Below are 24,774 nucleotides of genomic sequence, written 5' to 3'. Positions count from 1 at the left end.
TAACTTCACAGCTGCCTGAGACAATGAATGACATTTGGGGCAAGTGAGAGGCTAGCCAAAAAATGTAGAGAAAAGCTGAGGAATGCGATGTCCATAGAGAGCTTTTAAAGTTCTGACATATTCCTGGGATTTTAGTGGGCCATGCATATGTGTAGGACTGTGCATGTGACCAGTGATGTGGACATGCCAAGAAAAGACCTGAAAAGACCTTAAGCTATCACCTTGGTACTCTGCTGAAGCAGGAAGTGAAATCAAGATCAGAGTTATTACCTACCTTGCTGAGGATTGAAATTATGTCCCAATACATGCAGAGACTCTTGACAAAGAATGGGAGACATGATGATTCTAGACATTTAAGGAAATCTCTGTCTAATTATTAGCTGACTACTAAGTTAACCAAGCAGTCTTCAGTGATCACACGTGAGAGAATACAGACTTTACAGGATTATTTTAGAAAAATTACAAGAACAAAAAACCTTGAAGAGGGAGAATAATCTGATTTCTGTATTTGCCACATTATATTATTTAAAATGTACTGTTTTAAACAAAAATCATGACACATAACAAAGTATAACTGTACACTAAGAGAAAAAAATAATAGAAACTATCCCTGAGGAAACCCAGACATTTGTCTTAGTAGACAAAGCTATGCGTTAGGAGAGACAGCTAGTTCAAATATGTTCAATAGCTAAGCAAACTGTATCAAAAACTATGAGAATGATGTCTCAACTCACTAAATAGGGAATATCAATAAAGAGATAAAATTTGCTTAACAAAAACCTAATTGAAATTCTGGAGTTGGAAAATATAATAGCTAAAATGAAATATTCATTACAGGGGCCCAACAGCAGATTTAAGCAGGCAGAAGAAAGAACTGATTTACTTAAACATCGATTGAGGTTATTCACTCTGAGGAACAGAAAGAAAAAGAATGAAGAACAACTAGCATAATCTCAGAGACCTGTAGAACCTCATCAAGTGTACCAACATATGCATATGTGGAGTCCCAAAAGGAGAGGAGAGAAAAAATAACAGAAAGAACATTTGAAGAAATTATGGCTGAAAATGTTCTGAATTTGATTAAAAACATTAATTTATACATCCAAGAAGATAAGCGAACTCCAAGTAGGATGAACTCAGGGAGATTCCTATCTAGATGGTTGAAATGAAACAGCCAGAAGACAGAATCTAGAAAGCGGCAAGAGAGAAATAACTCATCATGTACAAAACATCCTCCAGACCAGGAAGCAGTTAATTGACATGGTCAAAGTGCTGAAAGAAAATGACTGTCAACCAAGAATACTATATCTAACAAAACTGTCCTTCAGAAATAAGGTAAAAATTAAGATATTCCCAAATAAACAAAAACCAAGAGAATTACTCTGTAGCAAACTTGTCCTGCAAGAATTACTAAAAGGAGTCTTCCAGGCTGAAATGAAAGGATATTAGGAAGTAAGTCAAATGCACATGATGAAATAAAGAATACCCACAAAGATAACGACATATGTAAATATAAAAGTTAATATAATGTATTTCTTGCTTATAATTCTTTTTCTCCTGATTTTTAAAAAGAGCAACTGCATAAAACAATAATTGTAGATCTGTGGTGATTGTCTGTGGGTTGCCAAGACCACCTTCAAGTTCAGTAATTCACTTGGAACAGTTAGATAGCCTCAGGATATAACTGTATACATGGCTAGGATTTATTACGGTGAAATGATAGCAAGCACAATCAGCAAAGAGAACAGAACATGTGCATGGGACAAAGTCCAGGGAGCCAGTCTTAAGCTTCCAAGTGTCCTCTCCCAGTGCAGTTACACAGAACACACTTCCCCAAGCAATGAGTTGTGGCAACATGCATGAAATATTTCCAATCAGAGGAACTCATTAGCACCCAGGGATTTTATTGGGGCTGGTCTGCCTAGCAGTTTCCAGAAGACTAGACTCTCAAAAGGAGAATAAGTATTCAGCATTAATATATTGTTTACTCAAACAGTTTAGGCACAGTGAGACTCTCTTACCAGTCAGTCACAGGAACCCTCCTGAATCTAAGTTTTCATTCATCAGCCCAGGGCCACCTTTAAACAGACCTTTCTAGGGATAAATAATCCAACCTACAATGTTAATTCTTCTGCACCAGCATACAATGTTTAAAGATATAATTTATATGACAATAACAACTCAAAGGTGATAGGTGAGGGAACAGAAGGACCATTTTTGTGTACTATTGAAATCAAGTTGGTAATTATACTGACTAGGTTATTACTTGTTGATGTGTTTATTATACTCTTCAACCACTAATAAAAATAATTTAGAAAATATAGTAATGTAAATGATAAGAGAATTAAAATTATATACTGGTAAGTGTCTATTGGAGAAAATGGAAAGTAATGGAAAGACAGAAGAACAAAATACATAAGGCATATAGAAAGCAAATAGCAAAGTGGGTATTTTACAAAATAGCTAAGTAAATCCTACCTTAACAGTAATTACATTAAATATAAATGGATTAAACACTCCAATCTAAAGGCAAAGTTTGGCTGAATGGATTGAAAATAATGTGATATATGCTGTCTGCAAGAGAAACACTAGTTTAAAAAACACAAATAGGTTGAAAATAAAATGATGGGAAAAGACATACCATGCAAATAGTAAACAAAAGAGAGCTGGTTTGGTTATACTAATAGATAAAATAGACCCTTAAGACAAAATAAATGTTAATAGAAACAATTAACATTTTATAATGATAAAAATGCCATTCTGCCTGCAATCCTAGCACTTTGGGAGGCTGAGGTGGGCAGATTGCTTGCGCCCTCAAGTCTAGCCTAGGCAACATGATGAAACCCTGTCTCTACTAAAAGTACAAAAAAATTAGCCGGGTGTAGTGGCATGTACCTATAATCCCAGCTATTCAGGAGACTGAGGTGGGAGAATCACCTGAGCCCAGGAAGTTGAGGCTGCAGTGAGCCATGATCTCACTACTGCACTCCAGCCTGGGCAACAGGAGTGAGACTCTCTCTCAAAAAAAAAAAAAACAAAAACAAAAACAAAAACAAAAAACAGCCATTCTCTGAAGAATGTATAACAAGTCGAAACATGTGCAATTATAAACATATGTAGTTAACATAAAAGGCCCCAAAACACATCTAGCAAAAAGCATCAGAAATCAAGAATTTAGTAATACTTGGAGACTTCCATACCCTACTCAATAATGGATAGAACAACTAGAAGGAAAATCAACAGGAAATAAAGTTTGTAGTTTTGTTGGTTTGAACAAAACTACAAACCAACGACTACAAACAAACCTAACAGACATCTGTAGCACACTTCACCCAACAACAGGAGAATATGCATTCTCCTCAAGTGAACGTGACACATTCTCAGGATAGACCATCCATTCATCCATAAAATATAAAATAAGTTTTCATAAATGTTAAGAGGTTGAAATCATTACAAGTATTATTTCTGACCACAATGAAATAAACCAGAACTCAAAAATGGAAGGAAAAATGGAAAATTCACAAATACATGGAAATTCAATGACAGACTTTTAAATAACCAATGGGTCAAAGAAGAAATCAGAAGAAAAATTGAAAAATACATTGTGATAAATGAAAATGGAAACAATGTCCCAAAATTTGGGGGACACAGTGAAAGTACTGCTCCCGGGGAAATTTTAAAAAGCTGTAAACATCTAGGCTGGGCGCGGTGGCTCATGCCTGTAATCCCAGTAGTTTGGGAGGTTGAGGTGGGCGGATTACCTGAGGTCAGGAGTTTGAGACGAGCCTGGCCAACATGGTGAAACCCCATCTCTACTAAAAATACAAAATTTAGCCCGGCGTGGTGGCACAGGCCTGTAATCCCAGCTACTCAGGAGGCTGAGGCAGGAGAATTGCTTGAGTCCAGGAGGCGGAGGTTGCAGTGAGCTGAGATCATGCCACTGCACTCCAGCCTGGCTGACAGAGCCAGAGACTGTCTCAAAAAAAAAAAAAAAAGCTGTAAACATCTGTGTTTTAAAAGAATAAACATCTGGAATCAATAATCTGACCTTCCACCTTAAGGAATTAGGAAAAAAAGAGCAAACTAAACCCAAAGCAAGGCAATCAAAGGAAATACTAGAGATTGGAAAGGAAATAAATGAAATAGAGATTTCAAAAAACAGTAGAGAATAACCAAAGTAACAAAAGTTGATTTGTTGAAAAGATCAACAAAATTGACAGACCTGTATCAAGACTGACCAAAGAAAATACAGAGAACTTCTAATTTACTAAAATTAGAAATGAAAGAGGAGATGTTACTACCTTACAGAAATACAAAGGATTATAAGAGAATACCTTCAAAAATTGTGTGATGCGGTGAAACCCCATCTCTACTAAAAATACAAAAAATTAGCCGGGTGTGGTGGTGGGCGCCTGTAGTCCCAGCTACTTGGGAGACTGAGGCAGGAGAATGGCGTGAACCCGGGAGGCGGAGCTTGCAGTGAACCGAGATCGCGCCACTGCACTCCAGCCAGAGCGACAGAGCGAGACTCCCTCTCAAAAAAAAAAAAAAATTGTGTGATGAGAAATTAAATAATTTAGATTAAATGGACAAATTCATAGATAGACACAAAATACTGAGAATATATCAAGAAGAAATAGAGTCTCTTTTTTTTTCTTTTTCTTTTTTTTTGAGATGGAGTCTCACACTGTCGCCTGGGCTGGAGTGCAGTGGCATTATCTTGACTCACTGCAACCTCCGCCTCCCAGGTTCAAGCAATTCTCCTGCCTCAACCTCCTGAGTAGCTGGGATTACAGGTGCCTGCCACTGTGCCCGACTGTATTTTTAGTAGAGATGGTGTTTCACCGTGTTGGCCAGGCTGGTATCGAACTCCTGACCTCGTGATCAGCCTGCCTCAGCCTCCCAAACTGCTGGGATTACAGGCATGTAATCCCATGCGACCAGATGAAATAGAATATCTGAATAGATGTATAACAGGTAAAGATAGAATTTGTCATCAAAACACTTCCCCCACTGTTGTTTGTTTGTTTGTTTGTTTGTTTTTGAGACAAAGTCTCACTCTCACTCAGGCTGGAATGCAGTGATGTGATCTCAGCTCACTGCAACCTCTACCTCCCAGGTTCAAGTGATTCTCCTGCCTCAGCCTCATGATCAAATGGCTTCACTGGTGAATTCTACCAAAAATTTACAGACGAATTAGCATTAATCTCTCATTAACTCTAGCAAAAAATGGAAGAGAATTTTTACCAATTCATTCTATGTGGCCAGTATTATCTGATACTAAAACAAGTAAAATACATTACAAGAAAAGAAGATTGTACAGCAATATTTCATATGACTATAGAAATAAAAGCCATTGACAGAATCAGCAACATACTAAAAGGATTATACACCATGACCAAGTAAGATTTATCCCAGCAATCCAAGATTGGTTCAACATGCTTTATAAAATCAGTTAATGTAATACACCATATTAACAGAAGACCAAAACCACATGATCTTCTCAAGATGCAAAAAAAAAAAAAAAGCATAAAACAGTATTCAACACATTTTCATGATGAAAATACTCAACAAAGTGGGACTATAAGGTTACTTACTTAGCTTTAATGAGATCATCTATGAAAAACTCACAGCTAACATCACACTTAATCGTAAAGACTGAAATGTTTTTCCTAAGTTCAAGATCACAACAGTGATTTTCACTCTTACCACTTCTGTTCAATATTGTATTGGAGGTTCTAACCAGGGTAGTGAGACAAGGAAAAGAAAGAAAGGTATACAGATTGGAAAGGAAGAAGCAGAACTATTTTTATTTGCGAATGATATATTACACACAGAAAATTCTAAGAAATCCATTTTTAAAATAGCAGAACTGATAGGTTCAGCAAGGTTTCAGGTTACAAGACCAATATTTTAAAAAATCAATGACATTTTTATTCACTACAGCCAAAAATCTAAAAATGAACTTAACAAAATTCCATTTAAAATAACATCAGAAAGAATAAAATACTTAGAAATATACTTAACTAAGGAGATGAAAGATCTATATACGGAAAACTGCAAAACATTATTGAATGAAAATTCTAAATAAATGGAAAGAATTCCATGTTCATGGATTAGAAGACTTATTGTTAAGATATCAGCACTCCCCTATATTGATATAGAGGTTAAATACAATACTAATCAAAATCCCAGCGACTTTCTGGCAGAAATTGAGAAGCTGATTCTAAAATTATTATGGAAAGGCAAGGAACCCAGAACAGTCAAAACAATCTTGAAAAAGAAGAACATACTAGGAGAATGAACAGTTTTCTATTTCAAACTTATTACAAAGCCACACTAATCAAGACTATGTTGTACTGGCATCAAGACAGATGTATAGATCAGTGGGTAGAATTGAGGGTTCATAAACAAATTCATACATCTACAGTGAATTGGTTTTTGACAAGAGTGCCAAGACAACTCAAAGAAAGAATAGTCTTTTCACCAGATGGTGTTGGGACAACTGGATATGTGCAAATAACGAAATTAGACTCCTACCTCATACCACATACAAAAGTTAACTCAAAGTGGATCAAAGACAGAAAAAGGTGAAAACAGGTATAAATTTTCTTGACCTTGTATTAGGCAATAGTTTCTTAGATCTGCTATCAGAAGCACAAGCAACCAAAGAAAAAGTAGATAAATTGGACTTTGTTATAGTTCAAATTTTTATTCTTCAATGGACAGTATCAAGAAATGGAAAAGACAGCTCACATATGGAGAAAATATTTGCAAATCATGTGTAGCAGGATCTAGTATCCAGAATATATAAAGAACTCTTACAACTTAATAATAAAAAGACAAAATGGGCAATTAAAAATGGACCAATAATTTGAACAGACTTCTCCAAAAAAGGATACACAAATGGCCAGTACGCACATAAAAATGATGTTCAACATCATTGGTCGTTAGGGAAATGCAAATCAAAGCTGTAATGAAATATCATTTCACACTTCCTAGGGTAGATTTAATTTTAGAAGGGTATACAATAACAAGTGATGGTGAGGATGTGGAGATTTTGGAACCCTCATACATAGGAGGTGGGAATGTAAAATGTGCAGCTGCTTTGGAAGACAGTAGGGCAGTGTTTGAAAAAGTTAAACATAGAATTACTATATGACTCACCAGTTCCACTTATAGGTATATGCCCAAGAGAATAAAAAACATGTATTCAAATAAAAACTTGTACCCGAATGTTTCTAGCAGCATTATTCATAGTAGCCAAAAAGTGGAAATATTAACTTATAAATAAAGTACTGAGAAATGATACAATATGAATGAATCTTGAAAACATCACGTTCAGTGAAATATGCCAGATACGAAATACTACATATTGTACAATTCCACTTAAATGAAATGTCCAGAATCGGCAAATCTCTAAGGATAGAAAGATTAGTGGTTGCCAGAGGTAATGGGGAATAATTGGGATAATATGGAGTAACAGCTAATGGGCACAGGGTTTCTTTTTGGGGTGGTGAAAATGTTCTGGGATAGATAAGTGGTATAGGTTATACAGCCTTGTAAATATACCAAAAACCATTGCATTGTTATGTACACTTTAAAATTGTTTAATAATTATTAAAAAGTATGTTTTTATTTTTTAATGTATTTTTTAAAACTAGCAAATTGAATCCAAAAATCTATAAAAAGAATAATACACCATGACTAGGAATGCAAGGATGATTCAGTGTTTGAAAATGAACCAGTGTAATCTACCATATTAACAGTCAAAAGAAAAACTACATGTTATGTCAATTGAATTTTAGAATATTTTTGACAAAATTAAATGTTTATTCATGATTAAAAACTCAACAAACTAGTAAAAATGACCTCTACATAAAACCTACAATTATTTATAATACTTAAGGTAAAAAAAACCCAAAGGGTCTATGTGGTTAAGAAAGATCTTAGAGGTCGGGCGCGGTGGCTCAAGCCTGTAATCCCAGCACTTTGGGAGGCCGAGACGGGCGGATCACGAGGTCAGGAGATCGAGACCATGCGGGCTAACACTGTGAAACCCCGTCTCTACTAAGAAATACAAAAAACTAGCTGGGCGAGGTGGTGGGCGCCTGTAGTCTCAGCTACTCGGGGGGCTGAGGCAGGAGAATGGCGTAAACCCGGGAGGCGGAGCTTGCAGTGAGCTGAGATCCAGCCACTGCACTCTAGCCTGGGCAACAGAGCGAGACTCCGCCTCAAAAAAAAAAAAAAAAGAAGAAAGATCTTAGAAAATATTTTCTATAATTTTGTTGCGTGTAAAATAAAATACAGCATTTTGTATGTAAGTTATCCGTATTTGGCAAAAGTAGGGAATTTTTAATACATCTTCTTTGTTACATTGTATTGGATAGCTTCTATAACTTTTCTCTTAATAACAAATTGTTTAAAATAATCTATAAAATTGATTTTTTTTCAATTTTCTGTCTGTCCCACTGGAAAACTGGATTTATTTCCGATGTTATAATTATTTGATTTTCTCCCTATTTTTTTCTAGATGTATTCGACACCAAAATGATTGGGGAGCTCTTATTCTAGTGGATGATCGCTTTAGGAATAACCCAAGTCGCTATATATCTGGTAAGATCTCAACTGGGCTTAGAGTAAAAACTAGTAACAATCTTCATATTTTTATTGTCGTAAAAAACACATAACATGAGCTCTACCATCTTATTAAGTGCACAGTACAATATTATTAACTATAAGCACAGTATTTCACAGCAGATATCTAGAACTTTTAAATCTTACATAACTGAAACTTAACACTGACTGAACAGCAATGCCCCGTTTCCCTCTCCCCCCATCCCCTGGCAACCGCCGCTACACTTTCTGCTTCTATTAGTTTGACTACTTTAGATACCTCATATAAATTGAATTATGCAGTATTTGTCCTTCTGTAACTGGCTCATTTCAGTTAGCATAATGTCCTCAAGGTTCATCTATGTTATAGTATCTGACAGGATTTCCTTCTTTTCAATGACTGTCTAATATTTTATTTTATGTATACATTATACCATATTTTCTTTATCCATTCATCTGTCAGTAGACATTTAGGTTGTTTCCACCTTATGGATATTGGGAACAGTGCTGCAATGGACATGGGAATGCAGATATCTCTTCAAGATCCTGATTTCAGTTTTTTTGAATAAATACCAAGTGTAGGATTGGTGAATCATCATAGTTCTGAGTTTAAGTTTTTGATTTGATACTGTTCTTCACAGCAGCTGCACCATTTAACATTCCCACCAATAGCGCTCAAGGGTTCCAATTTCTCCATATCCTCCCTAACGCTTATTTCCTTTTTTCTTCTTTCTCTTTTTTAAATTTCATAATGGCTATCCTACCAGGTATGATGTGATAGCACGTTGTGGATTTGATTTGCATTTCTCTGATGATTAGGGATGTTAAGCATCTTTTCTATACCTGCTGGCCGAATCATATGTCTTCTTTGGAGAAACATCTTTTCGTTTGCTCATTTTCTAATTGAGTTATTTGGATTTCTTTGCATATCTGTTTTTTTGGTTTGGTTTTTGGTGTGTTTTTTTGTTTGTTTGTTTGTTTTTGTTTTTGAGACGGAGTCTCACTCTGTTGCCCAGGCTGGAGTGCAGTGGCGTGATCTCTGCTCACTGCAAGCTCCGTCACCTCCCGGGTCCATGCCATTCTCCTGCCTCAGCCTCCCGAGAAGCTGGAACTACAGGTGCCCGCCACCACGCCTGGCTAATTTTTTTGTATTTTTAGTAGAGACGGGGTTTCACCGTGTTCGCCAGGATGGTCTCGATCTCCTGACCTCGTGATCCGCCCGCCTTGGCCTCCCAAAGTGCTGGGATTACAGGCGTGAGCCACCATGCCCGGGCTTGGTGTGTTTTTTTGTTTGTTTGTTATTGAGATACAGGAGTTTCTTATATATTTTGGAGATTAACTCCTTATCAGATATATGCCTTGCAAATATTTTCTCCCATTCTGTAGGTTGCCTTTTGACTCTGCTGATTATTTACTTTGCTGCACAGAAGTTTTTTAGTTTAACATGGTCCTCCTTGTCGAATTTTGCTTTTATTGCCTATGTTTTTGGTGTCATATCCAAACAATCGTTGCCAACACCAAGACTGGATAACTTATAAAGATAAGAGGTTTATTTGGCTTATGGTTCTGCAGGCTGTACAAGAATCCTGGCACCAGCATCTACTTCTAATGAGGGCCTCAGAAAGTCTACAATCATAGCAGAAGGTGAAGGGAAAGCAGATGCATCACATGGTGAGAGAGGGAGCAAGAGAGAGGAGAGGAAGTGCGAGGCTCTTTTTAACAATCAGATCTCATGTGAACTAATTAGAGTAAGAGCTCACTCATTACCACGGAGAGGGCACCAAGCCTTTCATGAGGGCTCTGTCTCCATTACCCACACACCTCCCAGTAGGCCCCACCTGTGACACTGGGGAACACATTTCAACATGAGCTTTGGAGGAAACAAATAACCAAAGCATGTCAATCCCCATTGACAGCCTCTTGAAGATTCGTTGACCATATATGTGTGGATCTGCTTCTGGGCTCTCTATTATGTTCCATTGGTTTATATGGTTTTCTTTATGCCAGTACCATATTTTTTTGACTACTACAGCTGTGTAATGTATTTTATAGAATCAGGAAGTATGATGGCTGCAGCTTTTATCTTTTTTCTCAAGATTCTTTTGCCTATTTGTGGTCCTTTGTTGTTCCATATGAATTTAGATTGCGGCCGGGCATGGTGACTCATGCCTGTAATCCCAGCGCTTTGAGAAGCCAAGGCAGGTGGATCACGAGGTCAGGAGTTCGAGACCAGCCTGGCCAACATGGTGAAACCCCATCTCTACTAAAAATACAAAAATTAGCTGGGTGCAGTGGTGGGTACCTGTAATCCCCAATATCCGGGAAGCTGAGGCAGGAGAATGGCTTGAACCTGTGAGGCGGAGGTTGCCAAGACCGTGCCATTGTACTCTAGCCTGGGTGACAGAGCAAGCCTCTGTCTCAAAAAAAAAAAAAGGGGGGGTTGCTTTCAGTAGTATGGACATTCTGACAATATTAGGTGTTCCAATCTGTGAACATGGAATGTCTTTCCATTTATTTGTGTTATCTTTATTGTTTTTTAGCAATGTTTTATAATTTTCAGTGTACAGGTTTTTTGCCTCCTTAGTTGTTTATTCCTAGGTATTTTATTATTTTTGATGCTATCATAAATGGGATTGTTTTCTTAAATTCCTCTTTTGATTGTTTTTAGTGTATAGAATTGCAAGTGATTTTTGTACATTGATTTTTGTATTCTGCAGCTTTACTGATTTGTTTATTAGTCCTAACAGGTTTTTTTTCAATCTTTAGGATTTTCTACATAAAAGATCATGTCATCTGCAAGGAGAGATCATTTTACTTTATTCTTTTTCAATTTGGATTCCTTTTATTTCATTTTCTTGCTTAATAGTCTGGCTAGGACTCTAAGTACAAAGCTAAATAGAAGTAGTGAGACTGAACATCCTTGCTTTGTTCCTGGTCTTAAAAGCTTTTCTTTTTTAAACTTTTTGAAGAAACATGCTTTAATTCCTTTCCCATTTTTCTTTTGCATACCTTCTATAGATATTTCCTTTGTGGTTACATGGGTCTTACATAAAACATAGTCATAACAATATTTTCAGCTAACAACTTAATTTCAGTTGTATAAAAAACTCTACACTTTTACTTTTCCCCATCACATTTTATTATTAAAGTCACAGATTATACCCTTTTATATAGTGTATCCACTAACATACTATTATAGTTATTTTCATACTTTGTCTTTTAACTTCTGTATAGAATTAAACATTATTTATGTATCACTGTTGTTATATTAAAGTATTCTGTATTTGTGTACACTTTTAACTTCACGAGCAAACTTTATGCTTTTGTGTTGCTGTTTAGCAGGCTTCCGTTAGCATATCTTGCAAGGCAAGTTTAGTGGTGAAGTCCCTCAGCTTTTGCTTATCTGGAAAAGTTTTTACCTCTTATTCATTTTGATAGATGGCTTTACCAGATATAATATCCTTCACTGGCAGGTTTTTTTTCTTTCAGCACTTTAAACATGTCATCCCACTTCCTTATGGCATGCAAGATGTCACCTGAGAAATCTTTCTCTTTTTTTGGAGACAGGGTGTTACTCTGCCACCCAGGCAGGAGTGCAGTGGCATGATCATGACTCACTGCAGCCTCAGCCTCCCAGGCTCAAGTGATCCTCCCACCTCAGCCTCCTGAGTAGTTGGGACTACAGTCTTGTACCACCAGACCTGGCTAATTAAAAAAATTTTTTTTGTAGAGATGGGGTCTCACTATGTTGCCCAGACTAATCTCAAATTCTTTGGCTCAAGCAATTCTCCTACCTCTGACTCCCAAAGTGTTGGGATTACAGGCATGAGCCTGCATGCCCAGCCTGTTGACTGTCTTATGTGACTTCATTTGTATATGACAAGTTGCTTTTCTCTTGCTGTTTTCAAGTTTCTATTTTTTTCTTTGACTTTTGACACTTTGATTATAAAGTGTCTTGGTACAGACTTTTGGGTTCATTCTGTTCGGGTTCTCTGAGATTCATGTATTTGGATATCATTTTCCTCCCCCCAGATTTATTAAGTTTTTGGTCATTATTTCTATAAATAAGTTTTCTTCTCCTTTCCCTCTTTCTCTTTCTAGGACTCCCAGAATGTGTATATTGGTCAGCTTTGATGGTGTCCCATAAGTGAAGTCATAAGGCTTCACTTTTTTTTTTCCATTTTGCTTTTTCCTTTTTGCTTCCCTGACTGGATGATTTCAAATGACTTGCCTTCAAATTTCCTGATTCTGAGCACTTTGAGAGACTGAGGCTGGTGGATTACTTGAGGTCAGCAGTTAGAGACCAGCCTGGCCAACATGGTGAAACCCCGTCTCTACTAAAAACAGGAAAATTAGCCAGGTATGGTGGTACATACCTGTAGTCCCAGCTACTTGAGAGGCTGAGGCAAGAGAATTGCTTGAATCCGGGAGGCGGAGGTTTCAGTGAGCCGAGATTGTGCCACTGCACTCCAGCCTGGGCAACAGAGCGAGACTGTCTCAAAAAATAAATAAAATAAAAGAAAATAAAATAAACAAATTTCCTGATTCTTCCTTCTGCTTGATCAAGTCTGCTGATGAACTCCTCTAGTGAATTTTTCAGTTCAGTTATTGTATTTTCAGCTCCAAAATCTGTTTAGTTCTTTTTTGTATTCTTTATCTTTGTTGAAATTCCCCTTTTTTTCTATATTATTTTCTTGAACTTGTGAGCATCATTTTGACAGTTATTTTAAATTCCTTGCCAGGTAATTCATATACCTCTTTTTTTGGGGGGTTGGTTTCTGGAGATTTATTTTGTTCCTTTGATAGGGTTATTTTTTCCTGTTTCTTTATGTTTCTTGTAACCTTGTATGGTATCCACACATTTGAAAAAAGAGTGTTTACTGACTGGTTTTGTACAGGGAAAGACCTTCACTCATCAGCCCAGGCAGGCATTCTGGGAGCCTCTTAAACCTTTTCCGTGGATCTATCTTCTTTGGACTTGTCTGTAAATTCCTTATTAGAAATATTTGCTGGTTTTTTGTTTTTGTTTTGTTTTGTTTTTGTTTTTTTGGTCAGGGTCTCACTCTGTCACCCATGTTGGAGTGCAGTGGTACAATCTCAGCTCACAGCAACCTCGGCCTCCTGGGTTCAAGGGATCCTCCCACCTCAGTCTCCCAAGTAACTGGGACCACAGGTGTACACCACTATATCCAGCTAATTCTTGTATTTTTTGTAGACATGGGGTTTCACCACGTTGTCCAGGAGTTGTTCAAACTCCTGGGCCCAAGTCATCTGCCTGCCTCGGCCTCTCAAAGTGCTGGGATTACAGGCATGAGCCATCACGCCCAACTCTCTTTTGTTCTTAGTAGATTCCAGGCATATAGAGTATGCTAGGTCCAGTCAGTGCTCTATGACAAGCAAGACAGAAACCAGTCCCTAGACAGCTCCTTGAAAAGCCAAGATGTTGGATGCACACTCCAGGCTTTTCTGTACCCCTGAGGGAGCAGCCATCAAACTGTATGGGCCTCTGTTGCACTGTGGTTTCTGTGGAGCAGAAACTTGCTGCACAGCGCTTTTGTTCTTAGTGGTCCCTGGGCATGTAGGGTATGACAGCTCATGTCAGCTCTTCGACACAGGTAAGATAGAAGCCAGTCCCTTGGGCAGCCTCCCAGAAAAAGACATAAGGTTCAGTTTTCTCTTCTCTCCCCAGGGAGAAGAAACTAGGAGCTAACTCCCAATCCCATGGTACTATTCTGAAGTGGGGACCATGACGAGAGGGTGCCACAAATTTTCCTCCCCGCTTTGATGCAGCCAGTAGTATCATTTTTTTCTCACTCGATGGTTTCATCCAACAGTAAACAGTTTTCAGAGTCAATACCAGGAGTTATTATTAAAGAGCCATGGGATACATGTGTATCTTTATTATTACCTTTTAGCTAAAAAAAGTTCATTTTATTATGATAAAGAGATGTTAAATTTTGTTTTGGATTAGCTATGTGTGGGTGTGGACTCTACTTTTTCAATTTCAGAGCTTAATTACTGCATTTGGTTTGATATTAAAACATAAAGCAGAAAACATTGCTTTGTTTGTTTTATCTTCCCTTTCCACGTGAAGTGTGCAGTAGCATAGGTCAAACGGTAACTAAAGGCAAAAATACTAAGTGCTGGTGTCTAGTCAGCAGGTGGAGCTCAGATTCTTTCAAGTTTTCAAAAGCAGACAATGATATTTTACATTGAAAAGGCTTTCTTTGATTATAAAAAGGTTGAAATGAAAAGGTACATAGTACTAAAATTCTTATTTTTATTTTCTTATTTCTTTTTTAGAGACAGGTCTTACTCTGTTGCCCAGGCTGGAGTGCAGTGATGTCATCATAGTTCACTGCAACCCCGAACTCCTGGCCTCAAGCAACCTTCCCACCTCAGCCTTCCAAAATGCTGGGATTATACGTGTGAGCCACCACACTCAGCCTAAAAATTTTCAGTTTTAGAGAATTTCACATATTTTTATGGTCTAATCATATTCCCCAAACGAACAAAATAAAAAACTTCAAGGGAAATGGCTTATTTAAAATTTTTTTAGTTTTAAAATCTAGAACTTAAAGTTTTACCCTATAGTGACTTTTAAAACTAATTCCTCCAAAAGATGATGCTAGTTTTAGTAGTGTTAGCAGGGAATATTTATTTTGTAAAAGTCCAAATATCTGATTTTGCATTTCATTTGGAAGTACGCCATACTAGAAAACACCTCAAACTCTTAGGTTTCATTTTTATGCAGTTTTCATATGTCACAGGTCAAATCATATCCTTTATAACTTGATTATATATATATGTTAAAAATAATTATATAAGAAAAATTCAGATGGGATATGGTTTACCCATAAGACAGTGTTATTATTTCACCTCCAGAATAATTTTAATTTAAGATGTATTTGGAATTGGTGGAGGAAGGGAACAAAAAAACTTGAGACTAGAATATTGAAATTATTTTTGCAAAAGGAGTAAAATTTAGAATATTAGAATGGAAAGTTGTATTGTTTACAACTTCTAGTTTCCCTACAAAAAAATAAGCAGTTTGTGTGGGGAATTATGATGAAATTAAATTTGCCATATTCACCAGTTATTCTTAACCAGATGATATGTTTTCCCATCTCTGCCCTACTTCCACTGCCTCTTTTCTCTCTCCATTTGACAATTACTGTATATAAACAGAATGTTACTCATATGTTACTGATATATGAATGTTACTTTATATGTTACTGATACATATGTAGTAAAATTGCTGAATTGCAGAAAAAACATACAGAGAACCATTCTGTATATTCAAAATACAAATTAGATTACTTCACTAGAAAAAGCAAGTGTATTATCTTAGCATGTAATATTTTAATAACTAAGTAACCAAATTTTCCCCTGGGTTTACCTCTTTCTTTAGGACTTTCTAAATGGGTACGGCAGCAGATTCAGCACCATTCAACCTTTGAAAGTGCACTGGAGTCCTTGGCTGAATTTTCCAAAAAGCATCAAAAAGTTCTTAATGTATCCATAAAGGACAGAACAAATGTACAGGACACTGAGTCCACACTTGAAGTGACCTCTTTAAAGTACAGTACCCCACCTTATTTATTGGAAGCAGCATGTCATCTATCACCAGAAAATTCTGTGGAAGATGAAGCAAAGATGTGTGTCCAGGAACTGCAGTGTCCTAAAATTATTACTAAAAATTCACCTCTGCCAAGTGGCATTATCTCCAGAAAGGAGAAAAGTATGAAAAGTTCTTCCCATTTACCTTTGATAGAGAAGTCTTTCATTATATTTAGTGAAATGATATTTATTTGGGTATAGATTAATTTCCTTAAATATGGTGGTTTGTAATATAAGGTGTTATCATAAAGTAGTGAAACAGTATGGTGTATTGTAATGGGAACAAACTTTTGTCAGGAGACCAGAGCATATTTTCTGGTTTTCCACTAACTGGCTTTGCCACTTACTAGCTTTGTGATCATGAGCAAGTCATTTGACCTTTTTGAGTCATAATTGGGGGGAAAAAATGCTTGCCTAGCTGTCCCTTCAGGTTGGGTTGTAAAGGTCAAAATTATAAATATCACAGCATTGTATAAGTAGGAGATGTTATTCTAATGGCTATATAAAAATTTGGCCTAATTTTTTATATAGATACTTCTATGTGAACTTCTTTTCCTATATAGATAGTTCTCGTGAACTTATTTATTTTTAGGAGGTGAGAGACATTTATTTTAAGTGATGAAAAGTAATTTTTTTTTTTTTTTTTTGAGACAGAGTCTTGCTCTGTCACCCAGGCTGGAGTACAATGGCGCAATCTCTGCTCACTGCAAGCTCCGCCTCCCGGGTTCACGCCATTCTCCTGCCTCAGCCTCCCGAGCTACTGGGACTATAGGCGCCTGCCACCACGCCCGGCTAATTTTTTGTATTTTTAGTACAGACCGGGTTTCACCGTGTTAGCCATGATGGTCTCGATCTCCTGACCTCGTGATCCACCCGCCTTGGCCTCCCAAAGTGCTGGGATTACAGGCGTGAGCCACCACACCCAGCGAAAAATAATATTTTAAAATATTTTAGAAATAATCATCTGTATCAGATTGGCAAACTGTGGCCCGTGGGCCAAATTTGGCCTGCTGCCTGTTTTTGTAAGTTTAATGAAATGTAGTCATGTCCATTTATTTACATATTGCAAACAACAGCAGAGTTGAGTATTTGTGTGTATTGCACTAGAACAGCGTAACTGAGTAGTCGCAACAGATACATAATGCCTCACAAACCCTAAATATTTCCTATCTGGCCTGTAACAGAAAAGGTTTGCCAAACTCTGGTCTATACCATTGGATATAATTTCAGTTGTTTTAATTCATATATCCAAGGCAGGTGGATCATCTGAGGTCAGGAGTTCGAGACCAGCCTGACCAGTGTGGTGAAACACCGTCTCTACTTAAAAAATACAAAAATTAGCTGGGTGTGGAGGCAGCCGCCTGTAATCCCAGCTACTCAGGAGGCTGAGGCAGGAGAATCACTTGAACCGGGAGGCGGAGATTGCAGTGAGCCGGGATTGCGCTATTGCACTCCAGCCTGGACAACAAAAGCGAAACTCGGTCTCAAAAAAAAAGAAAAAAATCAATATTTAAACATTTTGTAGTATTTATATACTACAAAATAGCAGTACAAAATTCACTATAAATAGTGAATTCAAGCTGATTAACCTGGTAATCAGGAAACCTAGGTTCTAGTCTCAGTCTTCTTACTAACCAGTTTTATAACTTTGAGCAAATAACTTAGCCTTATGTCACATTCCTTATTTATTAAATAAAAGAATTAGTCTAGGTAAGTTTTTCTCAGTCACTGGTTAGTGGATTTTCAAGGCAAATGTTTACAGCCTGTTCCCTCCTATGCTCAGCTCCCTTCCTCTTCCCTTTTACCCCTTCTTTCCTCATTCATTCTTGGGCTCCCTGGTGTGGAATTTGATAGTTTACCAGACAGCATTATAACTTGAGCTAGGAAACACTAGAGACCTAAGATTTCTTTCAGAGTTAATATTCTGTTCCAAGATAAAAATCCACTAGTATTCATTGGGGGTTCTAAGTTACGTATCCTATACAGTTATTTAGGCATTGCTAATAAATAATCATTTTAACGTAACAATTATGTCAGCTAGGAGCAGAAAGTTAAAGCTTTAAATTCTTGTATTCTTAGATGATCCAGTATTGCTGGAAGAAGCAGTGAAAGCAGAAAAAATTGTGATTTCCAGATCTACAAGCCCGACTTTCAACAAACAAACAAAGAGAGTTAGCTGGTCAAGCTTTAATTCTTTGGAACAGTATTTTACTGGTAAAATACCGAAGGCAACACCTGAGCTCAGGTCATCAGAGAATAATGTCTCTAGTCCTCCCCGTTTCAAAACAGAAAAGATGGAAAGTAAAACTGTTTTGCCAATCACTGATAAATGTGAATCCTCAAATCTGACAGTAAACACATCGTTTGGATCATGCTGTCAATCAGAAACCATTATTTCATCATTAAAGATTGATGCCACCCTTACTAGAAAAAATCATTCTGAACATCTGCTCTGTTCTGAAGAAGCTCTGGATCCAGACATTAAATTGTCTCTAGTAAGTAAGGAAGATAAACAGTCCACTTCAAATAGAGATCTTGAAACAGAAGCAGAAGATGAATCTATCTATTTTACACCTGAACTTTATGATCCTGAAGATACAGATGAAGAAAAAAATGACCTAGCCGAAACTGATGGAGGAAATAGATTGGCTAACAATTCAGATTGCAGTTTAGCTAAAGACCGTTTTGGAATTAGGACTATACAAGAAGGAGATTCAGCCAGAGAAGTGAAAGCTGAGGATTGCACAGATACAAAGTTGAATGGAATTCTGCATATTGAAGAAAGTAAAATTGATGACAGTGATGGTAAAAACAACTTTGATAAATGAACTGGAACTGGGAAAAACTCATGAAATAGAAATAAAGAACTTGAAACCGTCTCCTTCCAAAACTAAAGGCGTGTTTCCTGGTTTTAAGTAATAATATTTAACTCTCAAGCGAAGTAAAAATATGTCATCATGCTTATGTTAAACTCTGTTGTAAGTAATTTGTACATTGAATAAGTGGCATACTTTTTAAAAAACTGTTTTATGTTCAGAAATGTAAATTTTATTATTCTTGAGTTTTGGGGTTTTTTTTTTTTGAGATGAAGTCTTGGTCTGTTTCCCAGGCTGGAATGCAGTGGCGTGCTTTCGGCTCACTGCAACCTCCACCTCCAGGTTCAAGCAATTCTCCCGCCTCAGTCTCCTGAGTAGCTGGGACTACAGGTGTGCACCACCATGCCTGGCTAGTTTTTGTATTTTTAGTAGAGATGGGGTTTCACCAAGTTGGTCAGGCTGGTCTCAAATTCTTGACCTAGTGATCTGCCCTTCTCTGCCTCCCGAAGTGCTGGGATTACAGGCATGAGCCACTGTGCCTGGCCTATTCTTGAGTTTTTACAAAGTAATTCATACAAAATGTTGTCCTCAAATAAGTCTTCCTTAGCTAAATGCAATTTAAAATTATTCAAAGATATTTAGAGTTTCCTAGGACATTTCTAGTTTCACGTAAATATTCATATTAGGTGGTTCTCTTCATCCATTTGTTTTCATACTGATACATAAAGATTAATAGCAGTCTAGTCACACCTCAGTCATATTTCACTATAGATTTTACCTCAGATCAGTCCGAGACATTTTTAGAGATCACCATTTGTCTTGAAAGGTTTATTTCGTTATTAAACTGCCTACTTATAAGTAATGAAGAGAAATTAAGAAAGTGGTATGCATTTTTAATTGAAATTGTTTTATATTATTTATATAATAAGCCTAAAATCAAACATATCATAAACAAATTGATGTAAAGATATAAAATGCCAAATGAAGTATTCTAAATTTTCTGTTCTAATTATTTAGCTTCATCATAATTGTGGAAAAAAATACTAGATCCTGCTGAGTATTATATATTTTTCCTAGTGGATCAGTGAGTACCAAACACTAGATTAGAAGGTAATTTCTACATTGTTTGGAAAGGGTGAAACAATTTCTCCCCTCTGGTATTGTTCTAGCATAAGCTTTAGTTATGCAATGACTAAGAAAACTTTATATATAAATTTGATAAGCAAACCCACATTTATAGCTGTAGCCAAAATATGTTTCCTTAGAGCCCAGTAATCCTTTCTGTGAATTTTGATCTTGTTTGTGTTTTTATGAATGAAGCTGTGCCTAATCAAAAATGATTATAAAAGATGCTCATCTCTGACATCATTCCAGAAATACATTCATTGATCTTTTTTTAAGAAACGTGTGTTATTCACTGGGCATTAGGACTTTTTGTGAGTAATTTGAATTGAAATTTTATGAGCTATCCAAGAATTTTGTATAGTCTATTATTTTCAAGTCATAATTTCCCGTAAGGATTTATTTTACATTTCATTTGGATAAATGAATTATTATATAGGCATGTGTTTGCTTTCATTTTGAGATATTTAGATTTTTACAGCTTGTTTTTATAGCATTTGATGTTACAACTCTAAGCATAGTTCAAAGACATTTAAAATTAGCCAGGTGACAATTTACCAGTTAAAGAATTTAGAATATATTAGATCCCATCTAGTATTATATATTTTTTCTAGTTGATTATTGAGCAGTAAGTACCAAATACTAGATTAGAAGGTAATTTTTATGTTGTTTTGAAAGGGTGAAACAATTTTTCTCCTCTGGTATTATTATTAAACCACAGATAGGGATAGTAGGGTAGTGAAACGAATAAATACCTGGTAGAAGACAAGAGACTTGGGCTCTACACCTGGCTCTGCCACTAATTTGCTAAGTCATATTGGCAATCACCACACCCTTCAGGGAATTAGTTTCATCTGTAAAATGCAGAGGTTAGTACTATAAAATCATACAGATTTCTTTGTGCTTTAAGAATCTACAAAGGAATGTCTGTTGATATTCTGAGTCGATTTTCATTTGCTTTTGTTCCAGAATGCCTAAAATAAAGCATATTATTTCATAAAAAAGGTAAAGTGGCTCTTACTCATTTACATTTAGGGAACGATGGTGATGTGGTTTGGCTGTGTCCCCACCCAGATCTCATCTTGAATTGTAGTTCCCATAATCCCCACGTGTTGTGGGAGGGACCCAGTGGGAGGTAATTGAATCAGGGGGGGCGGTTACCCTCAAGCCGTTCTCATGATAGTCAGTGAGTTCTTATGAGACCTGATGATTTTATAAGGAGGTTTTCCCTGCTTCACTCTCATTCCTCTCTCCTGCTGCCTGTGAAAAGGTGCCTTCCACCATGATTGTAAGTTTCCTGAGGCCTCCCCAGTCATGCGGAACCGTGAGTCAATTAAACCTTTCCTTTATAAATTACCCAGTCTTGGATATGACTTTATTAGCAGCATGAGAACAGACTGACACAGATGGTATGAATATGTGCATAATAACTTGGAAAGCTAGATATTTATTTTCACAATGCTACAATTAAAACATTTTGAGGACTTTTGAAATTACCTTTGGAATTGGGAAACTACATGAGAAAGTTAAGCATATTATTTTATGGTCATATCGTAGTGTTATTACCCAACTTCATCTCAAATACTTTTCCCTTTCCCTAGCTAGATATGTTTTTGTTTGTTTGGTTTAGATAGTCTTGCTCCGTCGCCCAGGCCGGAGTGCAATGGCACGATCTTGGCTCACTGCAACCTCTGCCTCCCAGGTTCAAGCGGTTCCCGTGTCTCAACCTCCTGAGTAGCTGGGATTACAGGTGCACACCACTGCACCTGGCTAATTTTTGTTTGTTTGTTTGTTTTTTGTTTTTTTAGTACAGACAGAGTTTCACCATGTTGGCCAGGCTGGTCTCAAACTCCTGACCTTAAGTAATCTGCCCACCTCCTCCTCCCATAGTGCTGGGATTACAGTCATGAGACACCATTCCTGGCCTAGATATTTTTCATTCTTTCCAAAATTTAATTCTCCCTGAAGCTAAAAATTTTCATTACTAAGAATGTACATAGAGATGTGTCACAAGCCTTTAGTAATTCCAAAAGGTGTTTCAAAACTTTTACACAATGATAATCACTGTTGAAACAGGTGTATATTCCCCTCAGATCATGACTTGGACCAAGATGATATTCCAAGAAGTAAACTGGCCTTTATAGTGTAGGATGTAGGCCATTGTCATTACTGATAACATACTTTTAAAAGAAATGTTTACAGAGTTAAATAAGTTAAAACACATAAATGCTTTTAAAACAGCACCTGGCACATTGCAAGTTATTCATTATTAATTAGTAGGTAAATCATATACCTGGAGTGCACCATTGCTCTATATGAAGCGTACACTAACTATAGATATATAGGTGATAGACTGACAATAAATAATTATTTGAGGAAAGAAAAATTATTTGGCTGGCTTTTTTTAAAGCTCTTGAGATATATAAGGTAGAGATTGTTTATCAAATAATTTATGTGACACATTCAATGCATATGAAATAGTTATCTAATACTGAATTTATTCAAGGATTGAAAGTATATAGAGCACACAGGCTGAAAACCAGGAAAACTACTGGTTAGAGAAAGGGCTTTATTCATGGAAGAAAGGTACAATGTAAAGAGCAGATGTTTCATGACTTGATTAGATTACTTAAAACTTTCTAGAATTGTGTTATAAAACTATTACTGTGTTTCTATGCACTTAGTTATTACATGGTTTTAAATTTGGCACTGTTTCTAAGTTTCTATAAGGCTTTGTTGTTATTCTTCAGATCTTTCAATTCAAAACATTAATTTTAACAAAAAGCTTTCCCCCGTTATTTCTCTGCAACTGGAATTTTTTGTATTACTTTCCTATATTAAAACACATTTAGAATATTTAATTCTTTAGGGCTGCTTATAAAATTTCATGAAATCAAAGCACCTGTTGTATATTCACTTCAAAGACTGGTTATCATGGTTATCTCTAAGTGATGGCATTCTTTTTGTATTTGATTACCACACAATTATTCTTGCATATGCCTCTTTTAAACCTCAGATTTCTCAATGAGTTACAAAAGAATTTAACCTCTATGAATTCTTGGTGGTTTATTATCTATTTCCGTAGGCAAATGCAGTTAAATAGATAGTATTGATGAAAATTTTGATAATCAAAAAAAAAAAAAATTTTAAGACCAGATCAAACAATGAATGTAAGAAAGCTAAAACCTAATGTAAAATAACTGCAGAGCTATGAAACATACAATAAAGAACATCACTTCAGGAAATAGAAATTTGGAAAAGTGACCAAGGCATATGATCCTCTAGCCTTAAACGATTTTCATGTCTTTTTAAAAAAAAAAAAAAATTGTTTCTTAAGTTTCATTTGATAGAACCATTAGCTGCCTAGCTTCCTGTACTCCATAATGGAGCCTTGTTATAATATGCATGGGATCTGAGCCAGTGGATCACCTTATTGGTAAGACCACCTTATAATGAGGTGCTTTCAGTAACTAAACCCTCTTGGACCAGGTCCAAAACAACCCATCTTACACCAAATTCCACTCTGTAATAAACAAGCTTCAATGTATTGCAAAGAAAACAAAAGCTATATGAAATTTACTGTTCCCAGAAATTAACCTTCGGAAACCCAATGGTAAATACTGATTAAAAGGAATGTGTAACAAGGCATAATTAGGTAGGTAGACATTTTAGTACATTTTCTAGTAACTGTATTTTCTTGGCTCAGTCTTTCTTTTTTTCGGGAATTTATATTATTTTGATTATCTTAATGCTTTCCTGAAAATTTCATCATTTCACATGAAAATATTTTACATTAATATTTATAGAATTCAATATTAAAGTTTGATTTGGCTCTTTGCTATTATAAAATACAAAATTGTACAAGTGGCATACCATTTCTGTAAACTAGGTGCCATCATCTTTTATATATGATTCATATATAGTTGAAAAGTTTTAAAAGTATTTAGTACTGGTTTGTTATTATTTTAGATGCAGTATTGTCTTGGTATATTTTCCCTGTTTTTCTTTTTTTTCCCTGTATTTTTATTTTTTTGATTTATTTACTTTTATTATACTTTAAGTTCTAGGGTATATGTGCACAACATGCAGGTTTGTTACATAGGTATACATGTGCCATGTTGGTTTGCTGCACCCATCAACTCATCATTTACATTAGGTATTACTCCTAATGCTATCCCTTCCCCAGGCCCCCACCCCCAGACAAGCCCCAGTGTGTGATGTTCCCCACCCTGCATCCAAGTGTTCTCATTTTTCAGTTCCCACCTATGAGTGAGAACGTAGTGTTTGGTTTTCTGTCCTTGTGATAGTTTGCTCAGAGTGATGGTTTCCAGTTTCATCCATGTCCCTGCAAAGGACATGAACTCATCCTTTTTTATGGCTGCATACTATTCCATGGTGTAAATGTGCCATATTTTCTTAATCTAGCCTATCATTGATGGACATTTGGGTTGGTTCCAAGTCTTTGCTATTGTGAATAGTGCCGCAATAAACATATGTGTGCATGTGTCTTTATAGTAGCATGATTTATAATCTTTTAGGTATATACCCAGTAATGGGATCGCTGGGCCAAATGGTATTTGTAGTTTTCTAGATCCTTGAG

The 24,774-nt window shown here is 36.4% G+C and overlaps 1 protein-coding gene across 2 annotated transcripts in view; it reads left to right on the top strand.

The window, feature by feature from the left end:
- BRIP1 (BRCA1 interacting protein C-terminal helicase 1) overlaps window positions 1-21,172 on the top strand; it is a 190,342-nt gene extending 169,170 nt beyond the window's left edge. The window contains exons 18-20 of one of the 2 annotated variants that reach the window (XM_011979158.1): window positions 8,534-8,616; window positions 16,028-16,357; window positions 18,316-21,172. In XM_011979158.1, coding sequence (XP_011834548.1) covers window positions 8,534-8,616; window positions 16,028-16,357; window positions 18,316-19,064 — 1,162 coding nt within the window. In that variant the 3' untranslated portion in view covers window positions 19,065-21,172. The remainder of the gene's footprint in view (window positions 1-8,533; window positions 8,617-16,027; window positions 16,358-18,315) is intronic. The other variant, XM_011979159.1, reaches the window with a different exon arrangement.
- Window positions 21,173-24,774: the final 3,602 nt, after the last annotated feature.

The sequence above is a fragment of the Mandrillus leucophaeus genome, unplaced genomic scaffold (genome assembly GCF_000951045.1).
Source record: "Mandrillus leucophaeus isolate KB7577 unplaced genomic scaffold, Mleu.le_1.0 Scaffold20, whole genome shotgun sequence".
Classification (NCBI taxonomy): domain Eukaryota; kingdom Metazoa; phylum Chordata; class Mammalia; order Primates; family Cercopithecidae; genus Mandrillus; species Mandrillus leucophaeus.
This window is presented reverse-complemented; position numbering and strand designations above follow the sequence as displayed.